This window comes from Perissodus microlepis, chromosome 22 (genome assembly GCF_051167445.1).
Source record: "Perissodus microlepis isolate ML-2025 ecotype Zambia chromosome 22, ASM5116744v1, whole genome shotgun sequence".
Classification (NCBI taxonomy): Eukaryota; Metazoa; Chordata; class Actinopteri; order Cichliformes; family Cichlidae; genus Perissodus; species Perissodus microlepis.
Window position 1 is genome coordinate 13537965 of NC_140481.1, and position 26302 is coordinate 13564266.

General features: G+C 39.4%; 3 protein-coding genes across 6 annotated transcripts; all 3 read right to left on the bottom strand.

Annotated features, from left to right (window-relative positions):
* Positions 1-5309: 5309 nt before the first annotated feature.
* snx10a (sorting nexin 10a) lies at positions 5310-9220 on the bottom strand. 3 transcript variants are annotated; one of them, XM_084919691.1, is made up of 7 exons: positions 9179-9220; positions 7644-7688; positions 7396-7482; positions 7203-7303; positions 7010-7108; positions 5914-6105; positions 5310-5826 (listed from the first exon to the last, which is right to left on the bottom strand). In XM_084919691.1, the coding sequence occupies exons 2-7, from the start codon at positions 7671-7673 to the stop codon at positions 5694-5696; spliced, it is 642 nt and encodes a 213-aa protein (XP_084775817.1). In that variant the 5' UTR covers positions 7674-7688; positions 9179-9220; the 3' UTR covers positions 5310-5693. The 3 variants fall into 3 exon arrangements, with proteins under 3 accessions (XP_084775817.1, XP_084775816.1, XP_084775815.1); XM_084919690.1 differs by lacking the exon at positions 9179-9220 and adding an exon at positions 8864-9172; XM_084919689.1 differs by lacking the exon at positions 9179-9220 and adding an exon at positions 8929-9172 and having other exon boundaries at positions 5311-5826.
* A 1747-nt stretch (positions 9221-10967) lies between these two features.
* Positions 10968-14664, bottom strand: cbx3a (chromobox homolog 3a (HP1 gamma homolog, Drosophila)). Of its 2 annotated transcripts, none has more exons than XM_084919693.1 (5): positions 14528-14664; positions 13639-13792; positions 13257-13413; positions 12779-12873; positions 10968-12110 (listed from the first exon to the last, which is right to left on the bottom strand). In XM_084919693.1, exons 2-5 carry the CDS (start codon positions 13782-13784, stop codon positions 11984-11986), a joined length of 525 nt encoding a protein of 174 aa, XP_084775819.1. In that variant the 5' UTR covers positions 13785-13792; positions 14528-14664; the 3' UTR covers positions 10968-11983. The 2 variants fall into 2 exon arrangements, with proteins under 2 accessions (XP_084775819.1, XP_084775818.1); XM_084919692.1 differs by lacking the exon at positions 14528-14664 and adding an exon at positions 14346-14438.
* An 821-nt stretch (positions 14665-15485) lies between these two features.
* On the bottom strand, positions 15486-22113 carry nfe2l3 (nfe2 like bZIP transcription factor 3). The gene is made up of 5 exons (XM_084919923.1): positions 21212-22113; positions 19445-19525; positions 18918-19025; positions 18247-18724; positions 15486-18127 (listed from the first exon to the last, which is right to left on the bottom strand). Exons 1-5 carry the CDS (start codon positions 21725-21727, stop codon positions 17370-17372), a joined length of 1941 nt encoding a protein of 646 aa, XP_084776049.1. The 5' UTR covers positions 21728-22113; the 3' UTR covers positions 15486-17369.
* Positions 22114-26302: the final 4189 nt, after the last annotated feature.

The following is a 26302-nucleotide window of genomic DNA, read 5'->3' on the forward strand; positions in this document are numbered from 1 at the left end:
AGATCTTGTGTCTTATAGGTCTACTTTTGCCTTTGTCAATCCTCATTTTCTTCTGTGCCTTCCCTACTCAAATCCCCCCCCCCCCCCCCCTTTTTTTTAAACACGCACACACCCACACACACACACACACACACACACACCTCTTTCCCTCGGCAACTCCCTCTAACCCCTCTCCTCCACCAGCTCCCCCTCCTCCTATCCTCCCTCCTTCCATCTGTCTTTCTTGCTGCAGTGCCCATGCTGCCAGGCAGTATAAATCACATCTCTGGGCTTGGCTGCAATGGGCCTGAAAATAAAAAGGCATAAAAGTGTCGGGATGAGCTACGGGCTGGGGGGGAGAATTCCTTTATGATGGGTCTAAATCCTCCTCCCACCCTGCTTCCATCCTCAGTGCACACACGCACACACACATACACATAAGCGCACACAGATTGCTTGTAGACACGTGCACATGCCCAACATACAGTGGTTCTCTGAAATTATCCCCCCAAACAGCAGCAGTTTGGTTCCTTCTCCCTTTTTCTCCCTCTAACTCTCACAGACACCTGTACAACCCCCTCGAACACACATAGGCTCTGCCACATATCATGTTAAGCCCTTATTGTTTGCCGTGAACAGAATTGAGACATCTTCTCACCATTTTCTGTCTTTAAAGGGACAGTCTGACTGAAACTCTCGCCTATGTTGATGTAACCTCTGTCTCTGTCATCTGCCCTTGCTCACAGTTTTCCATGAGCATTTGCAGTGACCCTGGAGACATACTGTACATTTTTTTCCTTACCCTGAAAGAGCAGAAAGCGATAAAGGATAATGGGGATGTCATCTACAACCTTGTCCTGCTTCATTACAATTGATTCAAATGTGCAAAGGCAGAGTGAAAGAGGAGCTGTGATCCTTTTAACCTTTATAGTAGTTTAATTCGTGTTATCACTTTTGCACCTGCCACAGGGATGAAAATCACAATATCAAATATCTGTTGGGTGGGAAAAAAGCACACCATCTAACATTGTAGATGATAAAAAGATAATACAGAAGCAGAATGGGGCTTTAGTATTTTGGGGCTATCAAATGTTGAATATTCTCCACAAAATTTGGATAAATGTAGCTCATATAAAGTTGTACTTTTTCTATTAATGAGGGGTAAATTTAGTGGATGTTGGGGGTGGATACGCACCAAATTCCTGAAAGTGGTCTTTAAGGTCTGAGATGGATTTTTCACAAAGGTTTTCACCCTGGATTATGACACAAAGGAGAGCCACTTCACTGTGCATAATGGTAATTGTGTTCAATTTATGATCTCTCCAGTCTCCATCTATGTATCGTTCTGAGTAAATAAACCAATAAAAAAATGATTGAAGTGGCCCCGGAACATATTGAAATGAACCCGTTGGCAGAGATGCATTGTTAAGGTTGTCTAAATGATTATGGGAATGAAGATGGAGGTGAGTGAAAGCACCGTGAATGGGAAACTCCATCACCTGCTAAAATTAACCTATAGCTCAGAGTTTTCCTTTAATCTACGTCCTGATGTGCACTTTGTCAATTCTATTAGATCACGCTGTGTGTGGTATGAGCATACACGCATACACACACACACAGTGATGATGATAATGGTGAGCACCTCCCTAGGTGAGGCCTATTCGGTCACAGTGGGAGCCATCTCAGACCTAATTATGCTTGGTTTGGCGTTTTAACTGTATTGATCAAAACACTGAAACAAACGAGAAATGCTTATCAAGCTGGAAAAGAAGAGCCCTCAGGAGTTGGTGCGTGTGTGCGCGCGCACCACAGGAGTGACTGAGAGTGATGGTATAGGTCTGAGAGTTAGTGAGATATTGGTGGTTATAAAAAATTGCAATTCCGAGCTTTTGAGTTATTAATTACAGCCTCCCCTCCTCCTTTTTTTTGTACCAGGGATTAGAAATACTGCCACACACAGCCACATATTATTATACGAGTATGCTCACATAGGAAATGCACATGCACACACACAATTATGCACACACTCCCTCGCACAAATTAGCTCATCCATACCAACACTAATCATACAATACCCTGCTCTGATGAGCAAGCTCACGTCGACCTTGGAACTCTCTGGAAAGACAATGCGAGGGGAACCATGCTGCGAATGGGCGGAGGTGGGGGTGGTGGTGGGAGCTGATAAGGTGGAGGGAGGGATGGAGAGAGGGAGACAATAGAGGAGAGGAGGGGAAAAAAGAAAGAGAGAGCGTAAGTAGAGCTGTTCAGTATAGGGCAGGAGGGCAGCGCGCCCTCCCTCCTCTCCATCTCAGCTCATCTTGAATGCAAATGTGGTTTCTATACGGTTCCTTTGTGCTGCTTCTAACTGCTCCAGAGAGAAGCAATTACAACTGCTCCATTCACTCAGAGAGAGAAAGACACGCATGGATAGAGAAGGGTAATTAATAAAGAGATAGGAGGGATGAAGGAGGAGTAAAGGAGGTGATCGCGTTTACCTGTGGAGGATCTTCGTATTGATTGCAGAGGCGGCTTTACTATTGACACGTACAAACACTAAAGCTGACCTGGCGCATAATTACTCCACAAAAGGTCAAAGGTGAGAGGCCATTAACATCTGAAGTGTGTGTAATATGATTTTGCACAGAGCAAATATGTTTGCTGGTGTTATTCTCCCAGACGGTGCTTTAAAGATCGGATTTACTGAATCAAAAGAACTATATCCAGATATGACATCACCCTCCATTCTTCCTTCTTTTGCAGTGCCAGTCTTGTATCCTATTGCAGTCACAGTGGCCAGGCAGTGCTGCAAGGTATGGTGGGAGTTTTTATGGCAGTCATTTGGGCTGCTAATATGTCATCTCCATTAGCCGACTTTTAACACTCCCAGATAGATGGCCCTGTGACATTTATCTGTGCATGGATCGTATTTTAGCCGGTAAATGGCTGGCGATGTGCAGAGTGTGTGCAAAACGAATGCGTGTGTATGAGAGAGAGAGCGAGAGAGAGAGAGAGATGCATTGACTTTTAATGATGCTGTATGCATTAGCACTTCAGTGGTAATAATTACAAATACAATGCAAGTCATAGCCTTTGACCCCCACAGCACAAAATCAAAGAAAGCAGAGACGAAGGGCAGTCAGATCCAGACCTCACTTCTCAACAGACAGCTGAGAAAATAGAGTAAAATGAAGAGGCAGTGAAAGGAATGAGTGATGGAAAGACAAGATGGGTGCAAAAATAAGCGAAAGGGGCACGGTGAGAGTTACGCGGGCTAATTGCTCTCATAGATTTTGCCATTGTTGGCTTTTCTACAGTCAAGGAGGTGAAGCAATTCCCTGTGGTGGCTTCAGGTGAAAGTCTAAATGAGCTAATAATTTAGAGTCATAAAATAATACTAATGTTGACCATGCATATTGAAAAGCATTAGAAAGATTTGTACCATAAAATAGCTGTAAATATGATGTACATCACATATAGCAGAACCTTTTCCCCTTAAGCATAAAAGTACCCTCACCCAAACTGCATCAGAAAGCAAAGAACATGTTCTGTGTCATTTTATGTGTTGGCTACAGGAGCCTGGTCACCTGTCCAAAGGCAGTGAAGTTGACTAATGTGACAGAAAATTAACAATTAAAAATATCACACGGGCCCTGAGCCATTGCAACGTGGGCCGTTCACAACTCAGTGGACACCCTAATTGCTTTGAAATACAATTGGGTTTGGGCTTTGTTTGGTGTTTTGGAGGTATGACGCGCATCACTGCACACTGGAAATTGAGTTATAAATTACCAAGCTGAAATAGACATGTACCATGAATACTCAATATCCAAATGCTAGATGTTTTCTCCGAGAAAAAAGAAAGGCAGATGCGCGCATGTACACTCACATAAAATACAAGATGCCACCGCTTGCATTTGCATTTCATTTTGTCAGAAAATTGACCAGCTTTAAACCTAAAAGTGTCTGTGTATGTGTCCCGCTGTATGCTTGTCATGGAGTACGTTGATAAGGTCAACCTTTACAGCAAACAGAGAGATGGAGAGCTCCAATCACAAACCACTGGGACTTTGAAAATGACAGAAGATGAGGAAGGAGAAAATGTTCATCCATCCGCAGCTTTCCCACCAGTGTATTCTCTGTGCGTGTGTTTTCAGACACGCCTCTGTGCCTGTGCGTATGTCTGTGTTTGCTATATGAAAACAGCTCAGTGGCATGTGTGTGAAGTCACTGACAGCTTCATTATGGCTTGTGCGCACAGGGAGACAGCACCATGCAGAAGGAGAGGACAGAGACATAGGACAGGCTAGGCTTAACATTGGGCAGGCTGTGCGTGGGTCCAGTGGCTGGCTGGTGGAGAAGGTGGAGGAGGGCAGCTGCTGTCTCCTTTAATGAGCCTTTCCTTCTTTCATCAGCTTTCAATTTACAGAGCTGTCCAACACTCCTGCATAACCAACCACACCTCCACCTGCTCACATTCCTGTAGCACGTATGAAGCTGTCGTTTTCCTTTCAAGTGATTCCCAAGAGCAGTCTAATAGTTAAATTAATTTGCTATCTACCTTTAATTAGACAACCTCACCTGGGAACACTGTGACACAAGGTTGAAACGTGACAAACGCTGAGCCTCTCCATGCCCAGCACTGATAATACTTTAGATTTAACATGTATATTCATTTGCAATCATCTGTCTACAGTTTTAGTAAATGGTGGAAATAAACATTATGAAAACGATTTAGGGAGTTCTTAGCCAACTCTGTGTACACTTGCTAAGGTTTAATAACCCATTTTCCTGTCCTGGGAGGCACAGCTGTGTAACAGTGTATAGCAGGTGAACATTAAAATTTAGCCAGTGCAACTAGATGTTTGACATTTTCCAGATAAGGACAAGAGACAAAATAATAATTCAAGGCTGTGTGCAACCTATGAGCTATATGAGTAAAGAAATGCTACAGTTTGTACCCAAAATAACAGCATTTCATGCCATGTACACAATTGATATGATCGGCACACTTAACTCAGACGCTCTGGAGCACACTTCCTTATCAGTAGTGTGTTCCTTCATCTCACACCACTATTTACTCAAGCTCTGGGTGGTGTGATGTCTACACTCCCTCTACTGGACTGTTCAAACAGTACAGCCTATTGTACTGAACTCTGGGACAAGTGACAGGTCACGAAATAAATACAAAGTATACAGGAACATGAACTTCAAGTTTTCTACCAATTAAAAGAGACAAAGTACAGTATGGAAGATGCAAGCTTTTCTTTAAGAAAAGGCCATTTATTTATGCATTGACAACTCATAAAATGTAGTCTCAAATATTTTCCTTAAAAAAAAAAAAAAAAAAAAAAGTCTACAATGCAAAACAACTCTTGCCAACCGTAGTACATTTTAGTGCAGTGATTTTAAAAAGTACACATTGGAAATAATTAAGAATTTGTCAGTTTTTACACATTGTTTTTTTAAAAACATGAAATCTTTTTAAGTACATGATACTTAAATGGTACCAATTGCAGAGGACACAAGGCAAGTTAAAATATTTTCAAAAGGGTCACACTGATGTTAACGGAAGTTTAAAAAAAAAAAAAAAAAAAAAAAAAAAAAAAAAAAGGTTAACAATAGCAAGGGTTCAATGAAGTATTGAACACATTAATGCAAAGATGACCTACACATCCACAAGAAAAAGAAGAAGAGTACAGTGTCACTTCTTTACATCAGTACTCAGTAAGTGGGCTGGTAGTCTCAGAAAAAGAACAAAAGGGTTCTGGATCTCCGTCAGACTGAAAGAAGATGGGGCTACCTCGCCCAGAAGTGTCAACACTTAGTCCCAAGCCTGATGATGAAGTGCTATTTGAAAGAAAGACTGAAGGGTCAGTTCAGTTTTAAGTCACGTGTTAACAAGTAAGCACTAAGACATTTTCTATAATAACTTACCTTTCACAGTCAGAGTCACATGAAACCTTTTCTTCTGATCTGATACAACCAGTTCTTGAACACTGAATGGCTTCAGCTACTGTGTACCTGGTCTTACCAACGGCACACCTTGCAATCTTTGTAATGCTAAGGTCTGACTGGAGGAACAGATGGAGCCGACTATCAGATAACAACAAGGGTGTATGAAGAACACTAGAGGAGAAAAGAACATTAAATAGATGAGACCATTTCAATCAAATCCAAATAAAATTTGACAGTATTAAGGAGAACAAATCAGATTTCGATGGAAGAAAAAAATAAAATAATGCTTATATCTATACTGATATGTACTGGGTAACGCATTAGGAACAAAAGGATGCTACATTGAGGGAAATGAAAATTATGAATCTACAGAAGGCTGAATTAAAAGATACCCCTGAAAATCAAAGTAAAAAAAATAAAAATAAAATAAAAATGATGCAGCAGGATAGTCCATTCTGCTAGAGTTACATTGCAGCAACTCAAAAAAAAAAAAAAAAAAAAAAGGGGTACTCGGTAGGTTGCATGGCCCTTCGCGTTCTTTCTCCAGATTTGAGGTGCAATCTGCCAGTGTTAGATGGACGGAAACGACGTTCCAGAGGTTTTTCCGGTTGAATTTAGGTCAGGTGAGCATGGAGGCCAGTCAATAGCATCAGTTCATTCATCCTCCAGTATTGCCTACATACGCTCGCTACATGAGGCCAGTCATTTTTGTGCACCAGGTGGAACCCAGGACCCACAGCACCAGCCTATAGGGTCTGAGAATGGGTTCAAAAATGGGGGGGGACAAAATGCATTCTTGTTTTTGTTTTTTGTTTTTTGTTTTTTTTTGGGGGGGGGGGGTCCATCTCATGTTGCCTTTAGTCCATTGTTATTAATAACATTTATAACCAAAGCAAATGAAACCAATTACCAACCCCCTCAGCTATTTCACTAATTAATATCCCTCAAGTTTATTTGACTTGCTGTAAAAGGGATGTGCTAATTTTTACCCCAAACAGCCTTTGGGAGTATGAAAGGCTCCTCCAGGAGACACTAACTGAACTTCAGAAACTGCTTCAGCAGAAGAGCAACTCACGTTTCTAAAAACGTCTGCAGACCCTTGATCCTCTGGATGACTTGTTCTGTGTTCTTCAGACTGAAGAAAGGGTTCCAGGGTGGCAATTTAGGCAAGTCTCTGGACATGGATATAAATATACATTTGTAACTTGCTGGATTATCAATTTACAACATGGATTAATCACTATCATAACAAGAAAACCTCAACATACATTATGAAAGCGTTCTGTTCCAGGCAGTGACGCAACCAAACAAACTCACTGTAGCGCCGTCTCACAGAGGAGGTCTTTTTTCGAAAACACAAGCTATTAGTCTGCAAGAGACAACAGTTCATTAAACGCTTATTACAAAAACAAGACAAAATAAAGCTAACAGAACAGTTTCTTTTTTTAAATTGGCACATACATGTAAACAGATCTCGTAGTCAACATGTGTGTGCCAGCGGCCATCTTTATGAAGCCTTGGATCCTGAACGCAAACTCTAATAAACTCCTGCAAAAATCAAGACCAGAGTTCCATTATTTCAAAATGAAAATGTGAACGTGGGCAAAATGAAAACAGGATTGTCCCACTGTTTGGGTTTATCTATTTGCCATTATAGATAAACAAAACAAGATACAGGAAAAAGAAAAAGTAGCATCAAAGCCACTTACAGTGTTTGAAAAATCCAGAATAGTGTCCATTAGTGATACAAAAACCTGGAAGGGAAATAAACACATTAGTACCATCTCTTTTAGCCTATTTGCTTATCAGGTGGTCTGATTTTAGCAAAATTATAGCAGCCTTTATGGGTTCTCAGAATTAAACAGCATGTTTAAAATCACAGCATTTCTTTTGTCCCAATTCCATTTTATAAAACAAAGGCTAGCAATTGAGCCTTGAAGGATTTAGGAGTGCAAAGATTTCAAACAGATTTGGGATCAAGTGGGATGAGGGGCAAAGGTGGAGGATTGAGCTTATGTGTGGGAAATCTTGGTTCTGAACACATTAAACATGGGCACATAGCAAAACACACTTGGGACAAAAACAGCCCACTAGAAAGAGAAATACAGTCTAGTGCTTTCAAAGCCAACTCTACAAGGTTAGCTTTACAGTGATATTAGTGATATGCGTTATCCAGTCATCTGTTCATGAACAAACAAACCAAACATGCCATTTGCAGGCCTAAAGTCTAACCAGAGATAATAAGCAAGTTTAAACACGTTTTCAAATAGGGTGATCGGGCCACCTTCAAGAGACTGAACTACACACCTTGCTCTACAGATCACATGAAATCATAAGCTACCACAGACTAATCTATTTGGATAAACTCTGTACTGAGGTGACTGTATGCTCTTCCTTCAAGACTGTCATTGCTCTTCAACAACAGTCCTGTAGCTGCAATAATTCAGCAGGTTCTACAAGTAGAAGTGAGGTTAACAGGATGCTGCAGGGAATTGCATAATGGACTCAGTGCTCTAAAACACTTAAGAGCATGAAGTATTATAATTTTCTAACCACTATCCAGGACAACACAACAGGGCTTAAACAATGATTTAACACTCATAATCAGTGCTTATTATGCATCTTCTGAATACCCTAAAATCATTTGTAATGTTTAACCTCCTGAGAACAGAGGAAGAAAGACTCTTCCCATTTAACTTTTTTTGATTTCCTTCCTCTTTGGAGCTAAACCAGGTCGTCGAAACAGAGTTCAATGGAAAGCCCAGGATGTTCTCTTTTTATTGCATCGAGACTTAGTAGGGTAGCTACTGAGAGGAAAAGACGAAACGCAAAACAAAACAAACCCACGAACTCACAAATATATTAACAAAAAAAAAAAAAAAAAAAAGAGCGAGAAGGACGCCCGATTTTGCATCTACTTTGACCTTACCTCTCCCTTCTTCACCTCGAGTGAAATTATACGATAATGTGAACAAGCACGACCAGCTCACTAACCTGGCTTGAAGCTTAGCCCTTCCTGGACTGAACTAATACCAACACTGCTGCTACTAATAGGCTACTAATTTCCCACTGCTAAGCACGACCTCCTTTCCAGACTCGATCAGGCCACGTAGTTAGAAAGTATACCATAACAAGCAACATTTAAAAAGTAATCGTAAAATGCATTGTTTTTAAATCAGGCGGAGAGAAAATGATCAAGAAGCTCAGATGAGAGTAATATGTTAAGCGTCGCTTTTCTGCGCACCTGTTCCTTACTGCTATTATCCGGAATCAGTTTAAATGGTGTCACCTGGTGGGAGGAGGCCAAGCAATGGCAATGCAGCGACAACCCCAAATAAAGTCATAACTTTATATAGTTACTGGTCTCTACAGGACCTCAGAAAAAAAAAAATAGCCTGTGAACAACCCGATTTTCAAACATTCACTTTATTCATTGATTGATGGATGGACTGTAGGTGCCTAACTAATAAAAAGAAACGGATTCATTGTTAAATTGATCTCTCTCTTCTTGAACCCTTCCATTTATGTTTCTTCTAATGCAAGTGCTTATGGGGATTTGCCTTTAGAAACATTCAGACAATTTAAAAGTACCACTTCATGGTCTGAGATTTTATGTCTGCTTCTTTTTTGTTCCTACAACCAGCACTGAAACACAATAACACCGTATGGTGGCTGGGTGGAGAAACTTTGACCAAAACCAAACAAACAAATCAAAATTTAATAACTGTCCATTGTTCTGACTTTAATTGTTAACATAGTTGTCCACGACTGCTTCACTGCAATTCTAGATGAAATTTAGATATGCATGCTAGTTTTGAAAGGTGAAGCTGAGACATAGAGACAGACAGGCAACTGCAGCATGATACGGTACAAAAACAACATCCCAAAACCTTATCTGAGACATCACATCATGGGCTGTGTTATGCTTCGTTTCAACTAATAAATCAAAAGTTTCAAAATTAAATCAAAATCTCAAATCAAGGCATCAAAGCGTCAGAGATGACACTGACACCTAGTCTACGTGAACTCCAGCCCACAGCATGCATAGTTGTATACAATGACAGTTTTAAAATTGAAGACCAAGAGATCTTACCAAAGCCAGTTGGCGTCTATCCCTCTGACGAGTCCAAGAGTGGCTCAAGAAACTAGTGAGCCGTGACCTTAGGTTGGATGGTAATTTGCATATAGAGATCTCTTTATCTTGTGTCAACAGAAACTTTTATTTTCTTTTACAGACTGTTACAAAACAGCACCATTTTCTATCCGATTTCTACATTTTATGGCCAATTAAGCGAAATTCAGAGTTGACAAAAGCTGACACCAGAAATATGTGAAATATACAGACTAAGATTTATTTTAAGCATATGTTTTATATTACTTGAAATTGCTGCACTGACATTTAATTTCCATTAATATAGCTGTATGTCTATATTGAAATATTCAAGCACTTAACAGATAAGACATGACTGTGTTGCTGTGATTAGATATTTGACTTAATCAAGATGTCAATTAAAAAAAAAAAAAAAGTTAAACACTTACGAGGAAATGAGAATAACAGGCCATTTTCCATCCCTGTATCCTTTCTGCAGGCTACTCACTACTCTTTAGCATTTACAGAACATAAACTTTTCAGAGAAATTGGCTGTTATCAAATTTGTAGGTGAACGTTCATGCAGCAGTTGTTTTTTCCTGCTAGGACTAAAGGTTGGATATCTATCATGACCTTGTCCAAATCACTCAAATAAGAAACTTGAGTGATTTCCCACAGAAATCAGTAATGCACAAAGGTTCACTGTCTTATCTCCCATGCCATTATGCAGTCTTGCATTTAGAGTGAAACCACAGGAAAACCAAAGCACTGCAGCATGAAGACAAAACTGTAAAAAAAACTTCACCCAAGAAACATCTATTAGGAACATACGGAAATCCTAATTGTTAACTTTGTTTCATATGCAACTCGCTCTGAATTACTTCCAGTAAAGTCTGTATTTGTAGTTGGAAAAAAAAACTAAAAGACAAAAAAAAAAAAAAAATCTGGCATAAAACCTTTATTAGAACGACAAACAATATTTAAAGACAGTATACAAAAAGTATTTATGGAACAAAACATCACTACAGTAGAAAACATGAGCAAGAATGTGGCAGAGTGAGAAAAGCGTTTTGGAATTTAAAACATTTAAACAAAGATGAAGGTGGAAGTGGCCCTAATCAACAGTCCTTTTTCAGCTGTGCACTCGCTTCCATGAATCTGGCTGCATGTGAATGTGTTGACTTCAAGTCTAAATGAGCACCTAAACTAAACCAAGTATTATTAACGACATGCATGCACTGGATTACAACTGTACTTGTATCTTGTGAATCTCTGAGTTGCAAAGCTCACTAGTTAATGCCCTAAATCTCAAATCTATGCATCACATTTAGTCTTAACTTTAGCTATTGACTTTAAATACAGTATCATTCCTCTATGAAGCATTTTTACTATTCACACTCCAGAAGGAAGTGCACAGCTCTGAGCGACACACAATCAGATCCTGTGCTGTTATTGAAAAAGGGTGAGAAAACCAATCAAAACTGTAGTTGCACCTCACCCACAAACAAGCCTTCTGAATGTATGGCTAAATTGTGCGTACTACAGAGCTCTCCTTCACCATCTTGGATACATTTAAATGAAGCCATTAGGAACATAAGCGCAATCCATGTTGGAATAACAGATTGCTGAGCAGACTGCTGAAGCCAACATTGTTGTACATCTCGTGTCTGAAAAGGGGCTAAAGAGATCAGTCATTCACAATAATACAAGAAGGCTTCTTTCTTTACTTCTTAATCAAAACACTATCACCTGTTCTCACAATCAGCTAAGCTTATATTTACAACAGAACTCACCGACTGCCATGCAAGTGTTGAAACTTCTTCCAAAATAAAAAAGAAACAAAACGAACAAAAAAAAGACTAATTTAGCTAGACCTAGAAGGCAAGTCAGGAGAAATCCAGTCCTGAGGAAAAGGTTGACGATGTTGATGTAGACTACCGCATGGGTTGCAGAGAAGAACTACTGGGCTTCATCCTCTGGACAGGAATGCCAGGTCAGTCTCTCCTCATAAAAGGATATGACCACCTGAGGACAGCGGGTGTTGGCCTCACGGGCTGGGACCAAATCTGCCTCATCCGAGTCTTTCCTAAAAGAAGGCAGATTGAGAGAGGAACATTATAGAAAGCCAGCATAAATTAATGTACTTTAAATCAACTAAGTTTATAAGTTGAGGAAAGGTTTACAGCAGGAACACAGCCTGGACAGTGACAGTTTCATAACTGTGGCTCTGTACACCATGTAGCAAGATCTAAGCAGTGAAAGGCAACTGAAGTGTAGACACTGAGCTTTTAGTTCAAGGGTTTAAGAATAAACATTTAGTGAAACAAAGTTTCCAATTTTTAAGAGCTCAAATGCAAACAACAACTTAAAAATAAATCAAAAAACAAAACAAAAAAAAAAATCATCCAATTATCCAAGTAATTCCACTCAGTTACACTTCCTTCACTTTAAACTTTCTTTGATTGCTATTACAATATTTCAGGATAATTATTTGTACTGTGAAGGATCCAGAAATCATAGCACTCAATACTTTTGAATTCACTGGCCGTCTGCCATTGTAGCATGAAACACCAGTGACTCACTGTATACCATGCACATCCATCCTATGACTTACACTGCCTAGATTAACAAAACATCACTGCGCAAAGGTCTTGAACTAAGTCATTTCATTATATTTTGCTTCCAAGGAGACAAAGATATGATATGAGATTTTTTTTTTTCTTCAATGACCAGAAATATTGCATAAAAATGTACCATTTCATCAAGAACATCAACTCCCCGCTACTGTCTGTTGCGCCAATGATTCGCTCGGGTTCGAGGTTCCTAGCAAAACCACGTGGTTTCTCAGCCTGTAGGTGGTTACAACAGAGAATGTAGGCATATAAGATGGGAAGGAAACAAAACAACACATTTTGATTCATTTAAAATCCTTGCACTTTCTAGCATAAGTTCAGAAGCAGCTGCATTTCAAGAGAATGGTCTGAGTGACTTGTTCAAAATTAGGTTTGTCACAATTATACAAGTATAATGCTAAGTTAAATGTCTACACACCACCCTAGCTAAGCACAAATATGATTTATTTATAATACATTCATTTATTATAATGCTCGTCTTTGTTTAAGTTATGCAACCCTTTCTCTGAATGGCCCTCGTGTTAAGCTTGACGGTCCTAAATTTAAATTGTCTCTAGGACATGCTAATTGCAGAAACTTGTGAAAGCAAAGGAACTCACCACATCCTTCTTCTTAGGTTCCGTCTCTGGCTCTTCCGTGGAGGCCTTCCTCTTAACAGGTGCAGGTTTCTCCTTAACGTTCTTCTGAGCCTCCAAAAATGCTGAAATCAGCTCAGGGCAATCCAGGTTCTCCTCTGGTTCCCAAGTATTATCAGCACTAAACGAGCAGAAAGAGAGTCAACGATTGCATTGCATCAATTCACACTGATTTCCATTTAGGAAAAAAAAAAAAAATGCAAATACTAGCATCAGCTAGCTTGCTTGAATGAAGGCACCGTCTTCATGCAACCACAATGACTTCAAACAAAAGTATAGCACAACCCCATACCAGGGAAGCACTTCCAGCTCAGCAGGAGGGGGGCAGGAGTCCCAGCCAACTCACTCTGTAAATCCTTTCCACTTGAGGTAGAATTCTACTTTCCCATTCACAACACGCTGGTCCAGCACTTTTTCCACAACGAATTCTTCAGGTTCCTCCTGTGTATCCTGTGCATCCTTCTTACTCTTGGTATTCTGCTTCTTTCCCATTTTGTGATCTAAAAACAAACAAAAAAAGGAATTTGATAATAACAAATCCTTCACATTCATGTGCTCCTGATATCCACATTTAGGATTGGCCATAGGCCCTAAAGCCGCCACAGACACCTGGATCGTAAACGAATTTAACTGTGAAGACTGTTATTTGCCCATTGGGGTATTAAAATTAGGCAACCTTGACAAAGGGATGGCCACCAAAGGGAAGTAAAAACGTAGCATTAGCTAGCTTAGCGATAAACTCTTAAAGTATTCAAAGATAGCCAAATTCTTATAACGTTAGCTCGCATGCTAACTTTAGCTAGCCTTTAACCGTTAGGGAAAACCTACTTCACTTTTATTGTGTCAACTGCAATGCGGAGGGACTTAAAATAGGTGCGCTGGCACAAAAAAAAAAAAAAAAAAACGTGCGGGTAACGTTAACGTAACTTGCGCTAACAATAACGTACTCAAGTTTAATGCGACACTCGACGTTTTAGAAACGGATACATAATCTTAAGATCTATGATACAACTACAGCATTACAAGGAACAGACACTGTTACTTTTCGCTTGCCTGTTGAAGTTAAAGTACTGCAACTGTAGTCAACAGAGCGTTTCTCTCTCATTCGAGACAGCGTCCAGATGGTAAAACAACTGGCTAGCATATACTGCTATTTCGTTACAGTGAACCAATTAACGCTGACACCTCTGTTAATGATAACCTTTTTTGAAACAAGTCGGTATCTGCATACATACCCTAAAACGAGAGAATCGCTCCAACGGCACTTCTTTTCCACGCGGTCAGATGATTCTTTATGTCTACAAAAGTGTGGCTCAACAGCACGGGCGCCAAAAGCTACTCACGCGCATTCTTGTGCGCATACTTGTGCACCATCTACGGAAGCCCGGTTAGAAAACGCTTTTCGCTCTCCAAAACCTGTAGATGATGAAGCCTAGAACTCTACATCAGGGATATCGAAGTCATTTTGGATCGTGGGCCACATGCAGCCAATTTTGTTTACACGTGGGCCGGACCAGTGTAAAGAGGTTTAATTACACCTTTAATGTCTGCAGAATCTTAATATAAGAAAAAGAAGTGCAATTTCAACAGTATATGCTGGTTATTTTTGCATGATAAAGAAATTAAGCTGTATTAAATAGGAGAACTCAGTCAGCACGACTCTTTTGGCTTAGATTGTTTGTTTGTTTGTTTGTTAATTTATTTCAAACAAACAAACAAATGCATGTGTAGTTATGGTTGCTCATTGCCCAGACTGTCCTGTAACTATATAATAGAAAGGTTTTGTTTATTGATAGACTATATCCTTATTTATTTATTTACTGTGAACGCACTCCAGAAATCAGAAATGTTTCTGTCATTTAAGTTTTTTATCTAATATTACCTATGACTTACTCAAATTGGTGTGAATACTGATGGGAGTAGGATTTTTATCATTAAGAAAAGCTGTAAAACACGTGAAAATACAGTTTTTAAAAAATCCAAAATGTGTACCATCTTTCACATTTTAAAAAGCTGTCCAGTGGCTCAGATTGCATCCGTTGCCAGGCCAATTTTGCCCCCAGGCCTTATGTTTGTAATCCCTAATCTATAATAGATCAATAGATATCTATAATATCTATTGATATTTTAAGACTGCATTTTTTGAATAATATGTTCCTATATGCTGATTTTAAAATCAAGGCCATTCAAAAGTATTTCAAAAGATTTCTTTTTATTTTAAAAAGTCTGCAGGAGCAACTCAAGTTCTGTAAGCAAACGCACACTTTCAAAAATCACAATGGAATCAAACACATTTAACTTCAGAAACAAAGCAAATATTTACGAAAACAAAATTCATACAAACAGCAAAGAAAAGGTTCAAGCCAAACAAGAAAATACAAACAAAGAAAAAAAGAAAACTGAAAGCCGCATAAACTACTTCATGGACTCAATTTCACTCACTCAGCTGACTTATTGCGCAGCATAACCAGGAACAGGATGGCGACCTCTATTAATACTTCAACTGTCAAAAAATCTTATACATATAAAAAGGAGGCATCCAAACAACATTCAAACTTCTTAAATATCAATCAGTAATTTATTATTTAGGGGTTTTTAGCAGTTTGTTTAATTGGGGTGACTTTGATAATGAAGGATTTGTATTAAACAAGTGCACTTTAGAGAATTTCAAATTTTAGCCAGAAAAAAACAAAACAAAACTGGGGCCTGAGAATCAAATTAATCCAAAAAGAAAAAAGCTCACAAGTACTTGTAAAGAAGTCAAAATTTCAGTTCAGTCAAATTGTGCTTCAGATTAATCACTATTCAAATACTTTATGCATCTTTCTTCAGTTTACTCACTCAGGTGACTACTTGTGTGTACACATAAATAAGATGCAGACTTTTAATATCACTTGATTCTACTCTCAGATAATAAATATTTAAAAAAAACAAACAAACAAACACATACATTCAAACAGCATTCAGACCTTTTAAATAAAGTTGGTGATTCTATTTTTCCTGTTTCAGAAATTGAATCTTTTATGTGTGATTACGGTCACATTTATAATGGAATCGTTGTTATCGAGTGCACTTCAAAAGACAAAAAAAGAAAGAAAAAAAGCAAAGTGGGGTGGGGGCTTTTTTTTATGTAGCCAAAATTAACAAAAACTAAGCTGTGAGGTAGAATAATCTTGCCAAAAACTCTAAAACACTTCAAATGAAAGGGGTTAAACTATAGTTGAATTCTTATGCAAGAACTTTTTTGTTATGGATATATGCACTTATGTATGATGTACATACGTATTTACCAAAACACATTAAATGCAAATTAAGGCCAAGTCCTTTGAGTCATTGGTATACTGCACGTCATCAAGACATGTAAGCAAAAGACATCTATTTGATTTTTTTTATTTCAGTTTATTTTTTTTACTCAAACAGTGCATGCCCTCAAATACTGGGAACAAATCAGTAAACTTTGGACTTGTAATAACCCAATATTCTTATCACGCTGACCAAAGGTTACCATTTTGGGAGAGGGGGGAAAAACGTCCTTAACAGTTCTATAAGCATTTCATGGACCTAAGAAAGTTTAATAAATACAACCCTTTAACCTCGTTCTTATACCGAGTAGGAAAACACTAAAGGCAAGATTACAGGTAAATACTCCTCTTAGATCTCTATCCTGTCTGTAAATATCACAATCCTGGCCAAGCTGACTTTTAGACATGCGTGATTGCCTACAATTTTCTGTAAAAATGAGAAAGACTATGACTTTAATGTTAACAGGCACAAAGAGACTGCTGGCAATACCAACAGCTTAGCTGTTCCCTTAAACTACCCCATCGGCCACATCCACCTTTAACAAGAAGAGAATGTCCAGTGTGTGATCTACATTTTTCCCATCAAATAACATATTTACATTTTTTTTTCTTTTACTTATTTTTTGAGTGTCTTTTCTTTTTGCATTTAGGTTCTCAACAGTGGTGAATCAACACACACTTTAGCAAAACAGGAGTCCCTAAAACCAGAGTCAGGCAATTAGGTTCCGCAATATCCCAAAACCAAAAAGGTAAAGTCTCAGCAGGAAATGCTGCATTATTGCTTTTTTTCCTTCTTTCTCTTGTCTGTTTTGTTGCCAGATGTGGAGACAGCAGGTCGTCTTACAGGCTGAACTACAACCCTACCGTTAGCCCCGCACTGCAGGGTGAATCTGTCTGGGTTCAGGGGTGTTCCAGATTCATCCCTCAGCCGGGACAGGATGTCTCTGGTCAGCTGTCTTATCTGATGGCCCACAGCACCCATTGTTTTTGCTGTAAGGTGCTTCTCCCTCAGCAGTTTGTCTCTCTGAACTTGAAACCTTTCCACCTCCTCCTGGAGCCCAGTGATGGCATCTAATTTGCGCTTGCGGCAGTTTTGGGCTGCCAGCTTATTCTTACCACGCCTGCGGATGTCCCTCAGGAGGGTCACCTGTTCAGGGGAAAAGCCATGACCATCAAGAACTTCCAGGAACTCTTCAACAGGCATGTTAACTATCTGCAGGACAGAGAATGGCAGGCACATAGCACGGGCACGCAGCTCATCACGACTCAGCTCCCCTTCTTCCAGCCGGAATCCATCGTCATCGCTGAGAGGCTCCTCCTTGATGTTTTTGCGAGGCAGCGTTACTGACGGCTGGTTAAAGAAATTGGCAGATGAGTAGCTGTGATCATGCCACACATTCTCAACAGGTGGCCATGCTGTGGTGTAGTCAACAATGCCTTTAGAGGGGATTGAGTCTGCCTCACTGCTGTAGCCTGTAGCTCCACACTCATCCTCGCAGTATGAACTGGATGAGGATGACATCTCAGATGAGCCTGGACAAAGTGAGGAGTTAATGACTGTGTCAGTATATTTAACTGAAAATTTCGTAGCTTCATAAAACAGAAATTAAGACATGTAACTCTTCCAAGTATAGAAAGCAATCTGAACCAACCTGGAGAGACTGGACCTCCAGAGCTGCTCTCCAAAGAGAGACCAGAGTCTGACTCCAAGTCCTCAAGGACCCGTGGGTCTATGCTGTCCAAACAGTCCATCAGGCTGCTGTCAATTGAGTCCAGACCTTCCAAACCAAGCTGATTGATCTGGTCAAACACTGCCTCATCTAGGCAGCCACCCAGTGCACTATTTGATGACACATTTCCAGTTATGTTACACACTGAGGCAAAGGGGAGTGCAGCAAGACCTAGAGCCATCCCAGGTGAAGCATCTGAGTTTAAAGAGCCTGTGGATTCCATTCGAAAGAAAGCCCTTTGTTGTTGGGTCGTGGTCCTGGGCTCAGTTCTATCAGATGCCAACCCAAACACTCCAGGACTGGTTAGCATAGCATCATGCAGACTGACATTCCGGCTGATGGCGCTGGTGATGTCAGTGTCGAGATCTGACAGACGCTCAGTGACAAGGGGGTCCAAGTCCTATATTTTAGAGAGACCTATTAGTCGAACTTTATTCTCCAAAACTTTGAAAATCCTCTAAAACAACAGTTAGATCAATGTGGGAAACTAAACCTCTAATCTGCAATGCACGTGTCTGTATGCATGTCTCTAAACTAATGTAATTTTATATAGGGCTTAATTTAATGAACATGAAGATGAACATGAAACTTACATCAAGGTCTGCAACAGAAAGTAAATTGTTCCACTGCTGGTCAATATCAAGGGTAGCAGAGGGATGGCGTATTGGACTGGACAGTGCAGTGATGCCTTCCAGCAGGCTCTGAAAGAGACAACACACAGAAAATCTGATGTAAATTTAAAAAAGTAAGTGATATGTTTTGTTGTCAGTATACAATCACAGCAAAGTAACTGATGAAAAAAAAATGAACAAGAAAAATGAATTTATATTTAGCTTCTGCATAGCTTTTTACTATAAGGAACTGAATAACAAAGCCTTTGCCTGTGAGACTGTAATTACTATGCTTCAACCTTTCTAATCATATTCTGTGGTGTTACTAAAACAGCACTGTCATCAAAATGATGCAATTTCAGTAAATATGTAATGTGAGTCCCTGATTTTCATTTTGATGCCAACGTTATACATGCATCATTGCAGATGGACAAACACTACTGTGTATTCTCACAAAAAATCCAGCACTGTTACGGTCATTAAAATACATAAAAGAGTGCCAACAGTACCTCTTGTTCCAGTGTGGAACTGTGAGCCAGCTGAGAGACTGGAGCAGGTTCCTCCTCTTCTTTAACTTTAACATCTTCCTCCTGGCAGAGAAAAGAGAGCCGGGAATTCAGTTTAGAAGTGAAGAGGAAAGAAAAGGAAAAACAATTTGTTAATTCTTAGTAAAGAACTCCAAACATCGTTACATTTCTAGCGGTAGTTCATTGATCTCAATTGAGCCTTTACAGTATGACTCTTCTGTCATGAGATGATTCTGTTATAAACAAGATTAGATTATTTATTTATGAGTTAAGTTAAGTTAAGCCAATTACCCTGATACACCTACAGAAACACAGGTCACCAGCTTCCAAGATTAGAAAGTTCACGATATTTCCAATTAAAGATATAATAGAATTCTCATTTGTTCTAAAAAAAAATATTATATGGCCTTAGTTTCTGAGAATATCCAATATGCAGGAGCTGTATATAGTTATCCTGTTGAAGGTGTATCAATAACTGATTCACTTGCTAGACCAGTTCAAACAGGAAAAGTGGAGACCGACAAGCCCAGACAGAACTTGGGCAGAACTAGACTGGTCTTGAGTACTTTTTGTCATTATTTGGCTTTAGTCTTAGTGTGAAAGCAAACTTTTTGCTTTCACACTAAGACTAAAGCCAAATAATGACAAAAAGCTATTGATACACCTTCAACAGGATAACTATATACAGCTCCTGCATATTGCATATTCTCAGACACTAAGGCCATTTGCAAAACAAATTTTTTTTTTTTTTTTTTTTTTTTTTTTTTTTTTTGGGGGGGGGGGGGGGGGGGGGTATGTCGACCCATCTCTTGTCATCAACAACAGATGAGTCAACATCACATTATACACATGAAAAGCAACCCTAGGAAGAGCAGTGCTCAACTATGGAAAACTGCTTTTGTGTAAGCAAGCAGGGTGGGGATCCGAGTCTCACTTCTCCACCCCTCAAAGGGCGCAGCTGGTGGTTGGGTCAGGAGAAAAGAGATACAGTTACACAACTGACAACATAAACTGCCTTTGGGATATAATATCCACCAATCAGCTCTTTCTGCCATGCTCTAGAAAGACTACACTACTAGGAGGACTGAATATAAAGGTTGTAATTACAGTGTTAAAATATATTTGTTGTCATAAAGTACAGACATTAGTTACACCTGTCTTTGCATGGTGTTTTCTGCTGAAGTAATTCTATAGTTACTATTCCCAGATTGCTTAATGTGACAAGTACCATAGTGAAAGAGTGACAAGTGCAGCAGGCAGCTGTATGCCGCATATACAGTATATGATGTTTGGTAGACATGTTATTAAGCTTTATGTTTAAGTTACTTACTACACTGATTAGGTGAGTTATCCAAGTTAACACATTGTCATTACGGATGTAAGTGACATAATCTGACTAAGGACACATTACTGGATTGTGATTTGTGACAAGGGCCTGACAGAGCCTGACCAAACGAAAATAAATTTGCATTCCAGAATATTTTTTTGACTTGCTTCCTGGTTCACCAGTAAATACTCCAGGAAAATAACGTAGTTGTTGGATAACACCCATCTTTCCAGATCAACGGTTAGTTATGCTAGTTAGCTAGTAATAGCTTAAGCTAGCTATTACGGAAGTTTTACCTGTTTGTCACCTCAGTTAATCAAGTACTTTAGAGGGATAGACCACCTTCACTGTTGCAGGTTACATTATAGCTTCATTAGAAACAAAGTTTTTACAACTTTATGGCATATTATACACAAACTTGCCTCTTTAAGAAACCCGCAGGCTCCAGCGCCACAAGGCCCTTGTCCGAGTTCAATGTTTGTCTGGTACACTGCTGGGCCACTGACTGGCAGGTGTTCACTGACATCCCTGGATTCTTCGCCAGGACTTTCTAGCCCTGAGCTAGATTCGGTGTTGTTACTGGTTGAAGGCCCACAGTCAGCCTTGTCAGTTGCAGGCACTTCGTGCACCAGCCATGCGTTCAACTGTGTGTGGAACCGCGGGGAACCGAGGGTCCTCACCTCGTCCAGCAGCCGACGACTTGCAAAAAAATAGTCCAACTCGGGACATTTTGGGTGTACACCATATCCATCAAAAGTGTCTCTCAAAATATGAAACGGTGTCTGGATGTAGGCTGAGCTAGGACCCAAGTTAATCTCTGTCAAAGGCGTATAATAGCCGCTCAAGTAGCTGTCGATATCCACACGAACTCCAATCAAACTGAGCAAGATGGTTAACTGAATCAGGCTTTCTGAAAAGTATTTTTTGGCGATCTGCATTTTCTAAATACTTTCAGAACTGTGGATAATTGTGAAATCCCAACCCAACAGTTCCTCTTTCCCGAAGGGACAAAGGGAAAGCTTAACAAAAGAGCACGCCTTCCCCTGTCAGACAAAGAGGACCGCCTGTACCGGCGAACTAGCAAGATAGCTATGCTAGCTTTAGCAGTTAGCTTTCTCTACCGGTTAACGCAAACCTGTTAGCGCAAACATAACAAACAGTTTGTTCTTCAGCGCCTTACAGCGGATAAGTTATTCATAAGCAATACCTACTTATCACAGCCCTCTTGACGACGATAATTAAACAGAAAATAAAACATGGGAGGCGGCTCACTGCAATCACCGTGCTGCTACAGGGGGAACTTTGTTTCGGAATTTGCATAATTCGTGCTGATTGGACCAAAACGCTCACCACAACAAATTCTGATTGGTTAACACACCTGTCGCGTCAGTTTTTGATCAATAAGAGAATGGGGTAGTTGCTTCTATAAAGGCAGCCTCCACCCTGATTAACTACAAATATTGTTTACACGAAAGTTGAATCACCGCATAAACAAGAAGTACTCCTCTATGTAGGTTCATATTCTAATATATAACGCTTTATTGATGCAAAGGGGATTTCTCAGAAGCATGGCTGGGCTGCATTTCCTTTATGTTTGTGCTACTGACCTGCATTTGTTCCTTTTTTCAGCCTACTGGTAAACAACTGAATTACACTTTCAGTTGTTACAAAGGTCTGGGCCCTCCTGACTCAACTCACTAAGAAAGAGGAATGCCAAAGGCGAAATCCTTAAAATATAGTACATTGTACCCCCTGGCCTTCTAAAAAAACTGACTTTATACGGGATTCATGATCAGTGCTGAGAGGTAGCCCACGCAGATTCTAGGTGCTTTTACTTTAGACTATTGCTTGACCTATTTTATAATAGAATGTCGAAAAGACGGACTATTCTGCATCAAAAAATATGTTTTGCCCACTTTTGTGATAAAAAATCTCTGTTTATATGTAAGAAACTGAATGCATGTAACAGTGTCACATACATTGTAACATACTTTCACTGAAGAAGCAATTCTAAATTCAGCAATGTTTATGAATGCTCATTATATAGGAAAGGATACTCATGTCATTTGAAAGAAGGTCTTGAACATTATCTGAAAGTCTGTCACTCTACTTACTCACTCTGTTAGATCTTCCAAGGCCAAATTGTTAGCTATGCAATACTCCCCACAGAGGAAAATTGGGAATGCAGCTTTCCCAGTTTCTGAAAAAACAAAACAAAGCTCTGGAAAAGTGTACCTTAAAATATTGGAGAAGAAAGCTCAGATAGTTACGGATAATATCAAGAAACTCTTAAAGATACCTTTTTAATCTTGCATTTAACTAGTACTCCCACTTAGTAATAACACCACTGTGTTTATCTTTGTGTTTATGTCTTTATTTCATATTACTCTGTTTTTTGTGTGTAACAGGATTTTATGATTTATTGTTATGCATATGTGTATATCTGTCTGTGTGACTGTGTATGTATTTCTGATAGGTTGCTTGTTTGTTTAAATGGTTGTTTTGACATAAAGGTGAAGTCATTCCCTAACATGTTTTTCAACCCATGATTATTTGCCCTATACACAAGAAAATGACAATCCACCTCCTGTTATTATTTCTTAGGTCTGCTGTAGCTTTCCTTTGACTTTGTAGCCACTATCTTTTCCAAGTGGTCTGTCAGAATATGTTCAGTCAGCCCTCATGTCAACTGTTAAGTTACAATAATTCCTTCACACATTGCTCAGCCACTATGCTATGCTAGGTTCTCCTTTTTCTCCATCTTCCAGTTGTAAGAACAATACTGTGCAAAGGCACTGCACTGTTAATTTCTAGTGTAAAAGAGACTTTGATGAAAAAACTGATCATACTTGTCATTTGTGGTGTATTTGTCTGTGCCCACTTTGTTTTGGTTGTTTTTTGTTGTTGTTGTTTTTTTACATCTTAACTCACAATGAGAATCATGTCTACAAAACAACTGATAAAGGTTACAGATTACTGCCACAAGGCAGTGGCATAAGAGTTGATTTAATAACGCTTGATTGTCTCAGACATCCAGGCTCTATGTCTGGCTGATATTTGCCATGTTTGCTGATTCCTGGTCATCCAAGGTCTAAGGTAGCTTATGTCAGTGGTGTGATTAGAGATAGGCTTGAGTTCAATTAAAGCAACAGAACAGAAATGTTAAATCAAGCAATGACATATTTACTGTTATTTATTGCAGAGGAAAACTGTGAAATATGTGCAAAAGTATTGGTAGCCTGAAGGGAGATCAAAACATTCCTGTATTAAGTAAAAACCAAAACTACTGCAAAGTAGAGTGAGACTTACATCAATGTGCTGAAAGTGAAAAGTGAAAGTTGTTTCTGTTTTGTATATATCATAATCCCACAAAAAGTACCTAACACCCCCCCCCCATTCCTTCTGAGTGTGGTGGTGAATAATGTAACACATGTCTTGTCTTTACACTGACATAGATATTGATCATTTGTAGAGTGAGCAGACCTCAGCAATTTGGGGCAAAGAAAATGCTTTTTTCAGACTCATTGCAAATGCTGAGTTGTAGTTCTACAGATGTTGTATCAATCACGCGGAAGACAAAGACGCTATTTGAATACACTATTTCACAACTCACTTGCCATATAAAATAAAAATATATTTAAGGTAAAGTTTGCTTTTATGGTCTGGTGTGAGAGTTCTTCTTACAGTTGCTGTAAGAAGAACTGTTGCTTCAGCTACTTATTTTCCTTTCTTTTGTCTGAGACTGAAATATTTTGGCTACAGCTAATCAAAATGTAGGCCAGTGTCTATGTGAGACAGTGGATATGCTTTGCAGTCCCACACAAAGTTGGTAATCCTCCACCATCTGGTACACTTGCGACCCCTGGTGTCTAACAATGGTAATTAATAAATAACCGACGTGTATTAGTATTTTGAATGTGTTTTACTGCTTAAAATGCAGTAATTGATACTAAAGACTCATAAATTTTTAGCAGATTCTGGTTGTGTAGACCTGCAAACTTGTCTATGAAGTAAAAGAAGTTAAATCAAAGTGACACTCTGTAAAGTTAGTTGTTTCTCTTGTATTGATTTACGTCAATTGATAAAATGATGACAGACCAAGAGTTCTGAATGATGATGCGTTTTTTAATGTTATCATTTCATTTAAGATTCTATTCCTTTAATTGGCGTGACCTTCATAGCTGCACGAGTAGCACCAATATGTTACTCACAGCACACTATAAATAATAGTAGCGACAACATGCTGTCGAAGAATCCGCTGTAAACACCTTCCCCTGGGTGCCCATCGCGTAGTACAGTATAAAGACCAGCAGACTGCTGTACTTTGTTTATGTCTGAATGTGGGTGCTGTAAGTAATTGAGTTTTCCGTGGGATGAAAATCCCACCGTAAGCCTTTTGCAAATCTTCCCCGGACAGACATTTTTATGTGGCGCTGCATCACAAAGAAGTCTAGAAAATCGCATTCTCTAACAGGCCTAGTTCAACACCACCACATCAAGTTCAACACGCACTGCCTGTCAGCTGGGCTCTCTCCCAGCAGCAGACAGTCGACCCTCCCTCCCCCTCCCTCCCCCTGCAGAACACACACACACAAATCTAGAAGACAAGTGGAGCGCCATGGTGGGCTTATCTGAAAATTGGCAACATCAAACTTCCCCGAGGATGCAGCTGCAACACTGTTGCAGGATCTACTTCAATGATGTAGGAGTCACAGAATATAGAATAAAAATCAATATCCAAAAAGAAAAACAAACAAAAAGAAAAAAGAAAAGAAAAATCAGAAAAGGCCCTTATGGTGACATTTGCTGTCCATCTTATGTCAGCTGTCGGATCGACTTGGTGGCCGGATCTGTGGAGAATCTAAACGCTCCAAATCACGTCTCCCTAAAGAAGCTGCGAACGGTAATCTGCTCCAATTGATCTGACGCCAGCGTGCAGTCATTTGATTAATCCGCGAGTATTTTCATAACGATGTGAAACACATTTAAATCAACTTTGTGAAGTTCTGACAGTTTTATTGCGGTAGAGCTCTTAAATCACCCCCACATGCTCCTCCGAGGACGACGCTGATTGGTGGAATTAAACGCGATCTGGGGGATATCAGTGCGCGTGAGCACGATTTAGTCCACGCAAAGACTCATGGGAAACGTGAGGGAACTCGAGGTGATTTGAGCGGACTACTTTGTCATTCTTTTTCAGGTTTTACGGGAGGTGTTGTAATTATTTTGTAATTGTTTTTGCAGTGGCCTTGGACCAGATTTTAGTGTATGCAGAGTGCGGGCCACGCTGAAGCCGCTTCACAAATGAAATCTCATATTACGTTTTTAACCTTTAAAAGGATTTGTTGCCTTTATTTTATTTTTGTTTTATTTATTTATTTACAAATTAACAATACCACAGCAAAAATATAAAACATAAAAAATACATTTGGATAGTCACTTTTTTGTGTCTGTGAAAAATGTGTGAACAATATTGTAAGCAATGCAAGCACAGACTATACTGATCATTTGAT